The 11,106-nt window shown below is 38.1% G+C and overlaps 1 protein-coding gene across 2 annotated transcripts; it reads right to left on the reverse strand.

Annotated features, from left to right (window-relative positions):
- Nucleotides 1-6,643: 6,643 nt before the first annotated feature.
- Nucleotides 6,644-10,892, reverse strand: LOC116267064 (nudix hydrolase 8-like). 2 transcript variants are annotated; one of them, XM_050080927.1, is made up of 9 exons: nucleotides 10,673-10,892; nucleotides 9,717-10,027; nucleotides 9,535-9,600; nucleotides 8,917-9,054; nucleotides 8,715-8,792; nucleotides 8,215-8,265; nucleotides 8,072-8,106; nucleotides 7,148-7,256; nucleotides 6,644-7,055 (listed from the first exon to the last, which is right to left on the reverse strand). In XM_050080927.1, exons 1-9 carry the CDS (start codon nucleotides 10,785-10,787, stop codon nucleotides 6,852-6,854), a joined length of 1,107 nt encoding a protein of 368 aa, XP_049936884.1. In that variant the 5' UTR covers nucleotides 10,788-10,892; the 3' UTR covers nucleotides 6,644-6,851. The 2 variants fall into 2 exon arrangements, with proteins under 2 accessions (XP_049936884.1, XP_031504483.1); XM_031648623.2 differs by having other exon boundaries at nucleotides 6,645-7,055; nucleotides 9,753-10,027.
- Nucleotides 10,893-11,106: the final 214 nt, after the last annotated feature.

An 11,106-nucleotide genomic window follows, 5' to 3' on the forward strand; every position in this document is an offset into this window, starting at 1 on the left:
TTCACGCGGACATAGCAAATTAACATTTTAAGTGGCAAACAAAGATACTTTGTCAGTATTCTTTAAATTTATTTTAAAGATTAAAGTATGTTAACCAGGTACTACGATTATTGTTTTATAAATGTTCTTCAATTTTTGATGAAATATTTACAAAATGTTCATGCTACCAAACTACTCTTAACAATAGAGATAAAACAGTATAGTATTCTACACGTGACACATATAATTGTTCATCATAACTAGCATTAGTATAGTAAACTCATGCTATAAGAAGTCATTTGACAATGAAGACATTTTGTAAGTGTCTTATGAATTTATCTAAAGATTGAAATACGTTCATCAAACACTAAAAGTATTGTTTCATGAACCTGTTCTTCAAAGGTGTTCGTGCTACCAAACTTCCCTTACAATTTGTTATTTTTTGAAAGCATCTGTCATACTTAGAAGGGAAACCTGCATCTGTCCATTCTAAAACTCAGTTCTCCTGTTGTAGATCTCATCGTCTATTTCTCTACCTTTACTTCACCTATCATTCAATGCACATTTGTCATTTACTGGCTTTTACGCGCTGTATATTGATTAACATGATTCGTTTGCTGAAATTGTTCCACAATGTTGGCAAGTCACCTTCGAAGCATCTCCAATTTCTCCATCACTTTATACGAAGCCCATTACTTTTTACTCGCTTCCCTGGCTTGTTTTGTTTCCTTTACTCCTGGCCTCACATTGCTGCTCTCTATTTCATGCTTTGCGCTCATGCAATACTCTTTTAAAACGCACGCTTTTCAGCTTTCTTTTCACTTCTTTTTTAATTCATTTTTAGCCGTATACCTCTGTCTAAATTGGACTTTCCGCAGCTTCGAAAGTTGAACACAAATGTCAATCGCAGTCATATAATACAATAAGAAAGTTCTAAATCCGCGAGTTACATAATACAATATATAATAAAATTGAGCAAGACTTGTACCAATGCATGTGCATTGTTTTTGACAGAAAAGAGAGAAAGAAGGATTGAAATGGCTTCAAGGATGGCCTCGACGTATCTGCAAGTCACCGTCCCTGCGCACTTACAAGTCAAGTGTCCGTGGACTGAGGCTTCACTTTTTGGATATATATATATATAAAAGACCAGTCGGATTTTGGTGGGGAGTTATGCTGCAGAGAAGACAAGAATCCATTCAACACAACTCTAGGGCTCGTCGCCGCATGACGTTGAAGTTCTACCAACGTGGAAGCCCCTCGAATCTTCTGCGCTCTCCTCCCTTCTCTTCCTTTTTTCTTAATGAAGCCATTACTGAACTGGTTCAGGGAAAAGCGGAGCGATGACATGAGTGGCAGTCCTCGCAGAAACAACTTTTTTATATGAGAGCGTCCTGCGTTGATTCCGAGAAGGAAGAAGAGAGAAGAAGCCGAGCAGAAGAAAGGTTGGATACTTGTCGACGGCCAAAACTGTTTCACAGACGGCGTCAGAAGTAACGCTGTTTCACTTTTCACTGTGCTTTCGGGATGAGGGCACGAAGCTTTTTAACTTGTTCTTCATAAAATTCTGGAAGGTTTCGTGATTTTGAGCTGGTATTTTACTTTCGAGGGCGTTTGAATGACATCTGCAGGAACTCGTGGAATGAAATCTATGTTTTTTCGCCATTGAAGTGTCACCCAAATACTCCTGTAAAAAATCCACCCAAAAAAATATAGATGGAACGAAAGATCAGAACCAAACAAGGAACAAATGAAGAACACAGAACGTTCCGGACTCGTCCGAATAAAACGAGGAGGTCCCCTGCCTCCATCGATACAAACGCAGCCTTTATTCCCTTGAGATCTTTTCCCGGAATCGTGCGGTTCGAGCCAGTGGGGGGAAAGCGTCTCGCTGACCCCAGATGGCTCTTCCGTGGTTTCCCGCAAATCTGGGGGCGATCGTACAGCAACGGGGAACCGGCGGCCCAGAAGACGAGGGGAGCACGAGGGGCGGTTGCTTTCCTCCACTGTCCAAATGGCAGCAATCTCACTGTCCGCACGCTAAATTACCATAAGGTCCTAGAACGCGAGTTCCGGATAACGTTCCCGGCACCGCGTCTTCCAGAATGATCAACGACCGCCAATGTTTTCTTGGAAGCTTCTCCCGCGCTTCGAAATTCTCCGAAATGCGGTAAGCATTCCCGTCAAACCCACACCTGGGGTTTTCAACGCTGGGATATTTTTAAAGAGGGGCATAATTGTCATCTGTTTCAAGCCGGGCGTTTGATATACTTAGAATAAAAAATATTCGTTTTTTTAATTAAAATAATTTAAAAAATAGAGTATTTTTTTTAAATTTAAAAACTAAAACATGAAATTTTGATCCGGATCTGATACTAAAAGAAAAAAAAAATGCTTTCACGCATTCTACATCTGTATTCATAGGTCAACTGGTTGGGATGATATTTTAGATTAATATGCGGCGGAATAGTATATGTGAAAGGATCACTTAATTTTTCAAAACGCTTGAAGTCAGATGATTTGAAACTGGAATCAAAAGTTTCTAGAAATGAAAGAGAAAAAGAAGTTAATATGTTGTATGGGATAAAACGAAGACCGAACCGTCTATAAAATTATCTTGTCTATAACTCTAGGCGATGGCTTTCTCCGTCCAGCGTTTGAGCATTAAGGGTAAAATCGTCCTTAGAGTTTTAGCTGTTTGACCAATAAAGTCATTTAATAGCAATGCGGAGCGTGAACGAAGGGGAATACTGTGCAGGTTTGGAATATACGGTGTCTCGGCAGAATGCAGAAAATAAAAAATATCTTCCCCCTACAGTCGCAAAAAAATTTCTGACCAGAATGCCTTCCACAATTCCATGAAAGCCTTCCGCTTTACGCGAGTGCAGTGTCGTCATCGAACACCGTTTTCCAACACAAAATGTGACGTCATTGTACATATCTATATATATTTTTAATCGGAACCCCAACTAATCCAATCTAAGAACTACGGCAGGGTAGGTTTCACTTGAGTTGGAATTTTATGTAAAAGACTATGTATCAGTGTGTTTTGAATTTCAATATTTTGAAAAAAATTAATCAAATTGAACAATGTAGAATTATAGATGTGGCTCTAGTTATATATATATTTTTTTAAGGTAAGTAGTTTATTTTATTTTTTTTATAAAAGGCCACTACCTCGCCGCTACCTCCACTGTGTATCATTTACCCCAAAGGTTCACAAAGTTTATTTCGTGACCTATTACAATTCAATATCAAGACGTGACAGTGACCACTCCAAAATTTAAACTCAAATCTTTTAAAAAAGGTGGACTAACTTACCTTGTTCCCCTAAGACTTCAAAACTTAAAAAGAGTATGTAGTTGAATACGCAATGGATCTCTCTATGTTGCATTCGTCTTCTGCTTCTTCTAAGCACATCAAAGCTTACCACCAAGGACTCACTACAACAGAATGTACAATATACCGACGGCCATGGTCGTCGGCAAAAATGTATTTTGGCAATAGGAAAAACTTGTGCCGAGGGTTATGAGCCATCCGTTGGGATGACGTGATATTACTACCGACGCTCACAACCATTGGGATGTTAAATTTTTTTCCCAACGGTTGGAATCGTTGGGAATAACAATTTTCCCAACCGGTTGTAGTAGAACGTCGAGAATAGTGTAAAACACCTAAAACCTGAACAGTCGGGAATTGTGGTTCAATCCCAAACGGTCCAAATTGTTGGGTATTTGTGTGATATATATATATATAAGAAAATACATATGAAGTGCAAACAATGTCAACAAAATGGAAGTACAATGTGTTCAAAATAAGCGAAAAACATATATGAAGTGCATATATCCATCCATTGCTTCATCAACTTGTATTTCATGACCTGCACGATCAGTAATAGAAGACATTGTCGATAAATATTGTAAGAAATTAGTTACAGAAAAGGTCAAATATTATAAGGTGCCTAAATTGACGGACTGTTTGACTGTTGTAGAGGTGCATATTCTCTTAGACACTTCAAAGAAGCATTGCAACTTTTCAAAGATGAATTTTCTTGCTCCAAAAACGTATGCGTCTTAGCAAGAAGCTATGGACATTTTTTCAATTTAGAAACCCTATAGTTTTCACTCAATGGAAATGTATCAATTTCATTTGCTGGAAGATGGACTGAGCCAACTAACTATCATAAGTCAAGGACGTTACTTTTCCATGAAGTCAAAGATTGACCAACGGCTGCATCTGAACCGTGAGCCCATTGATTTTTGGCTTGGCCCCCAAGTTAAGTGGGAGGAGGGGACATGGGGGAATCAACAATCATGGGCCGTGTTCTATGCATTTTATATTTGCTTACATCTACTGTGGCAACAGAACCTTCCCCTAATGGTCAAACTTGGCGAAACCAGCAGCTCCTGTTTTGGTGGGCGCACGGAGACCGAACCTTTCTCCTCAAGAACGGTTTGCTTGGGCTCGGGGTTTCACGACTTGGATCTAAAATCCCCAAGCTTTGTGTCGTAGAAAAGAAAATGTTAGGCCTGCGCGCAACAGGTTCGCTCTTCTATGGGACTTCATGAATTTGGGAACTTGGTGGAGTTTCTTAGAGATAGGGCTGCACACGAGCCCGAGCTTCCAGTTCGAGCTCGACTCGGCTCAAAGAACTTGAGCATGAACTTGGCTCGAACTCGAGTCGATCACTTTATAGCAAGCTCGAACTCGGCTCGACTACACAAAATTGAGCTCGAACTCGACTCATTTAACTCGTTTAGACGTTAATTCATTTAGCATTAACTCGTATAAACATTATATAAAGTACCGGTTTGCAAGTTGAGTCGAGTATAAAAGAGTCATTTTGAGTATCTTTGTAAGTTCGAACTCCGCTCATTTATAAACGAGTCGAGCACAAGCCGAGTTTTTTCGAGTGAGTTGGAGTTGAACCCAAGTTGACTCGACTCGTTGTGCAGCCCTATTTAGAGAGTGCCAAATTCCAATGTAGGTGTTAGAATTCACGAACTTAAAAGCGTTGAGGTTAAGCAACATATCCGTGTTCTACAGGATACGGTTTTCCTGAATTTCATGAACTTGGTCACGCTTCATTATGAGTAAAAACGCTTGAATTCAAGAACTTGGTTGCCAGGACGGATCTTGAGCCTTGTCAAATTGGTCATGGCCCATTTGACGCCAAAATTTGTAGATGATGATCATGCACTTCAAGTAAATACCTGAAGTTCGAGAACTTGGTTATACTTTTCGTGGAGCCAATTTCATGAATTTGACTATGCTTCACGCAATAAGAAAATTGTGCATTTAAAAAGCCACTTTATTTGAATATCCAGTCTTCTAGGGATTAAAAACCTCCCAACAAAGTTATTTAACAATTTCAAAGCTGCTCCCTAATAATTGGTCTCGGAATGTGAAGCAGATCTACAAAACAATAACTCTCAAAATTCCTGAAATTTTACATGCTTAAAATAAACAACAGAATTCCAATGTCACTTTTTTTGGGTACATTCCAGTGTCACTTTCTTCATTAAGAGATCTGCAAAACCATGATCATGCTTGTTCTGGAAACCTGTGGCCTTCTGTGGTTGCAGCTTATTCTTTGAGACCCCACTGATTCTTAGTGGACAAACTTTTAAGAAACCATTTGCTTCACCAAACAAGCAGCATCGTGTTGTGTGCACGCTGTTTACTTATGTTAATTATCTGCTTTACTATTAAAACACATTAACAAAGTTTGTGGGGATCCCACATGGTCATAGGCATGACTGGTGTGGGCATGGTTCTTTTAAAAGTTTTTTATTTTTAAATAAGAAACTTTTATATATATATATATATATATATATATATATATATATATATATATATAAAAAGTGTTCCACCAAATTTAAGTATTTTTAAATAAGTGCTGCCACCGCTATTTGGTCAACCTGCATGTTGCTATTCAGAGGCCCACATTATGGAAATATGAACGAATAATGAAATTGGATTGGATTAGGCAAGCTTATCGATAAGATTATTCCATCTTATTTGCAGGACCAAATATCAAGGTCGGAGTGGATTTTTGTGACTTAATGACATTTAGAGTTTCATAGTTTTCTAAAACCCACCTCTGACTTGTGTAGGCGACTACGGGTCCATGCCTGCTTTTGAATATTAATAAACTCATTCACAACATGCCAGCATTTAAAATTTTAATGATTTTAAGATCCGGAGTGAAAAAGGGAGAAGTTATCAAGCCCGTTCAGGTGGGTCCGACTAAGCCCAGTATTTTAAATATTATTTTTATTGATTTATATATAACTAAAATATTTTATTATTATTAACAAAATTTATATATTATTTTGTATTAAAAATATATATTTTTAATTTTAACTGGGTTTCAGATGTTAGGCCTGAGCCTCAGTTAAGAGCTGAACTACCGCCCTGGCCGATGCCAAGGAATCCTGATTCCAGCCGGCTCTCGTAACTTTATTTTTGGAAAAGAAAAATCCAGAAATATGGGTTCTCAATTTCTCACCCGAGTTTGGCAGGCGGTACTATTTAGCCAGATAAACGGTTTGCTACGGGAATGGCAAATAGATAGATCCAATTCTTCGTTTTTCTAATTCCATATGCATTTTCTAAGTTGAAACTGGAACTCAGAGAGCGACAAATTAGATTTTCAGTTTTTTGATTGTTGCAGATTGCGCCATTTTCACAGGATTGGAGGATTCTCGGAACCATGGGAAGGCATGTAAGCATCGTCCCCTCGGTCCACCTCCGAACATCTTCAAAACTTGGTGGTTTTCTTCATCAGAGAAAGAAAAGATCAGAGGGAAATAGTTTCTTTGACATATCAGCTAAAGGAAAGACAACAGATCACAGAGACAGGAATTTAACTAGACTTGAATTTCGCCGTCATTATTTGCAGCAGTGCTGAAATAAAGATAGGTCGAAGTGCCATCAAATTTTGACGGCAACAGGTGAGCCGTCAACCCTTTGTACCGATTCTCAAGGCTTGCAATGCAGAGTTCATAGACCTTCCTTGACATGTGGTCTTCTTTGTAGAATGGTTGCTCCAAGAATTCATCGATAGGCATCCACTGCATGTGAAATTGAGTGACAGTTAGTGAATTTCTTCAGGCAATTAATGGCGATTTATTGGTATTTAATAAAATAATTAAAGCCTTCTTACCTTGGATGCTTGGATTTCCAATTCGTCAATGGTGATTTGAGTAGACAGTGGTTTCAGCATGCAAATGAAGAATAGATCAGACTTCTCAAATGCGACACAGTGCGCATGCCTGAGGTTCAGCAGAAGGTTAGTTCATCCACAAGTTGCAGTATTGTTGAGGTTGAGTTTGAATTGATAGAAAAGCAACAGATGTTAGAGCATACAAAGACAGAAGTAACAAAATAGCAGAAATGGGCATGACAGAGACTGAATTTGAAGGAAAAAACATCTTCCGTTTCTCGCCAATTTGATTCAGGATTTGCTCATTGGATGGTGGAAGAGAGCTTTTTCTGACAATATTGTTAACTGGGAAACATAATTATCATCTAATTACAGTATAGGAATTTAATATATCATATAAAATTAAATTTTATATAAAAAATGAGTTATATATATATATATATATATGTCATAATGTCTGAGAGGACAGCAGTACTATGAACATGACATATGAGCACGTTACACGTTATGGCAACTATCCAGTTTGAGAAGAGTATCAAGTTGGCAGGAAATTCTGTGGGCAATACAGGACCTCAAGGGACGCAGCAAAGCAGTAGCGAATATTCTGATTAATTAGCTAATTAATTATAGAAAAGTACAAAAATGAACAGCAAAGTTACTATTTTTAAGTAGTCAACATGAGATTATTATGACTTAGATTGGACTAACTGTCCAAATCCGTGTTCTACACTTCATGGTGCTCAAATACTTATATATATGTAATAAAAGCAATCGATAGATTCATAAATTAATTTCAGGCCCTATGACCCACAATCGATAGTTTCATGTATTAATTTCAGGCCATATGACCCACGAGAAGGAATCTATGCTAAAGTTTGAAGCTAATCACATTCATGTTCAGAAGACTGATTTTCTTTTACGTACCTGAAAGCAATCACTTCCAGAAAGTCAGTATCAATCTGAAGAAACAAAAAGAAAAACGAAGCCTTAGAAAATGAACTGGAAAGTAGCTAACTGCAATATACCATGAATGGCCAGACAAAAGTAATATGTGGAACGGTGCATACCCCAGTTTCTTCCTTCACCTCACGAATTGCACCAGCGAATATCTCTTCAGACTGAAAACAGTCAAAATGGACACTTATGTTGTTGTTTCTTTAAAATGCTAATGACTATGAGGAAAGGCAACAAAGGAAAATATCATAAAAAACAAATTCTTTCATGTTTTTTTGCTTAAAGTGGTTCCAAAATAGTCTCTTTCTTCTTTTTCCCCAACTCAATCATGTGGTCCTCCTGAATAAGGACCTTCTTTGGCTTATGTAAGAGTTGGGCTCCCATAGAGTTCGGACTTTTTATGAAAGCAAAAAAGAGCATTTTTCATGAGATGATTAAGAGTGTTTAACCATCAAAGGTGGCGAGCAGGTAGGAACGGAGAAATGAAATCCCAACTCTGCTGCCATTAATCATGGTGTTGTCCTCTTAAGTCTTGGTGATCGAGCCTCACCCACCTTATGAAAAATTAAGAAAGTTTGGACTCCGATTCCAAAAGACAACCTTTTTTCTTTACCTTATGAATGACACCTGTTGGGAGTTTCCATACACCTGAGCACGCTAAATTGCACTGCTTTTCTTGCACCACAAGAATCTACAACTCATAACAAAATGAACAGAGTCGAAATTGTTATTACAAACTCCAACTTTCAACCTAGGAAATTCCAAGATGGAACTCAATTGCAGGAGATTGAGGGGAACAAAAAAATTGCATATACCTCTCTGTTTTCATTCATCACGAATCCTCCTACACCAACTTGATGAGACGCATTAGCAGGAAGCACACAAGGCTCATCCGGAATCCAATAGGTTAACATTACATATCCTGGTTCTGCGTGATGATATTTAAAGCCTTCCTGCAAGCATATTCCATGGAAGTTCTAAATGTTGCAGATGATGGTAATGGTAAACAGACATTCAATGTCAGTAAAAGGTCTACAGACTTGTTTGGCAGAAGTGTGGCCAGAGTATCTCAACTTCTTGTAACATGCACAATTACAACTTAGAACACGTTCGAATTCACCATTGACAGATACAACAAAGTCGTGGTCGTTTAGAATAAGATATTAGGATCCTGGGCTTGAAGGTGGAAAAGAAAAAAGGAAAATTTTGCTTGAGCTTCACCTTTCTGCCACAATGGCGTTTTTTAGATGGAAGAGGGCCATTTGGAATATTAAAATAGACAACATCAGATGTTTTTTATTTGACAAAATTGCGAAGACATATCCAAAGTTTTGAGGCATGAAGATTGTCTTTGGTAGTAGTGATCTATAGGCTATTTTAGAATTTTTAATAGAAGGAAGCATACGATCAAGAAAGACACATGCACTTGGTACCTTCACAGCAACTGGAATAAGATCAGACTGCTCTGCTAATATTTTCAACCATATACCCCTCTTACCCTGTATTATTAACACATAAAACAAGCATTCGTTAGCTTCTTCCTTCTAGAAATCTAGATGCTTGGGATTGTTTTTCATTAAAAAACAGAAATTTCAAAGGCTTTGCAGGAGACAACAGTAAAGGTCGCTTCTGTTAAGAGTTTCTGCACCACCTTCGATTCCCAGTAAGAAAGTGATGAACGAAGTATGGAAGCAAACGAATTCGTGCAGGACGGCAGGGACTTAGGGTCAATGATGGCTCCACCATATTCATCATCATATGACTCCAGCAGCTCAACAGTCTCTTTAACTGCTGTATCAATTGAAATGGCGTTGGTTCTTCTTCTTTCATATGCATTGTCACTAAGTATACCCGTTTTGAGAGCAATTGGAAGATACTTTTTTCTTGTGCTTGATACAGCCAATTGACCGGGTTTGAACCTGAGACCTGGTCCATGACAATCGAACCGTAAAAATTAGAGCTAAAAACTTTCACAAACATAGAGAAAAATATTTTACATCAATAAAACAACAGTTTAATTTCTAGATAATACGAATCAGGAAAGTTCTTAAGAACGCATAAAGAATAAGCAGAACTATAATTTTGATTTGGAGGAAGATATATCAAAGACTATAATTTGCAGTCTTCATATTTCAGATTGATGTTCAAAATCGGACGTGCTTAAACGACTTCAGAAACCAACATGGACCTCGACGGTTACCTCCAAGGTATGCAAATCCAACAGCAAAAAATCTCGACTGAAAAAGGTTCAAAGTCACACCTAAAGATTTGTTACTAATAAAAAACACTTAAATTTTTTGCATCAGTTAAAAAAGGCCCACACACGTTTATTTTTTGTCAAGTTCACAGTTAAATTAGTAAAAAAGAAAAAAAGAAATAGTTCACACATAAAAAAACATGCAAAATATTATATCTGACTTCAAATTCACTTATTTTTCCTTTCACTTTGCATTTTTGCAATTTTTTTCTCGAAGATCAACTCAAGCAGAGCTACGAGTGGCTGTATGGCAATCGACGGCGGACTTCATGGAGTTCCAAAAAAAAAAAAGGATCACCCGAAGCACAGATTACCGCTCTGGGTCCCCACCATATGGGGACTGTAATTTTTGCACCAAGAGAGCCTCTGCTCCAAGACTCCGTTCTGGAAGTATGGTGTAGATAGGTTCCTCCCCATCATGATCTCCATTGCAATTGAAGCAAAATGTACGAATTGCTTGCTACCCACTGCTTCGAGACGAAGAAGTTGAGCACATGTATAGGTTCTGGAAAAGGTCCTGATCTTGGGACTAAGGCTGGCTGACAAACTATGTTATCCTCTCGAAGGTGCCTAGTTCTCCAAGCACATTCTCTGTTCGTTGAAGCTTCCAAACAAGCTGCGGATTAGCAGCATATTCTCCATCCTCTTGTTCAAGTTGTGGTGCAATTCGGAACAATAGTTTGTTCAACTTACTGATGCTCATTTCGTCTAACTTTTTCCAATTGATAGAATCAGCAACCATTTTTTT

The sequence above is a fragment of the Nymphaea colorata genome, chromosome 1, assembly GCF_008831285.2.
Source record: "Nymphaea colorata isolate Beijing-Zhang1983 chromosome 1, ASM883128v2, whole genome shotgun sequence".
NCBI lineage: Eukaryota > Viridiplantae > Streptophyta > Magnoliopsida > Nymphaeales > Nymphaeaceae > Nymphaea > Nymphaea colorata.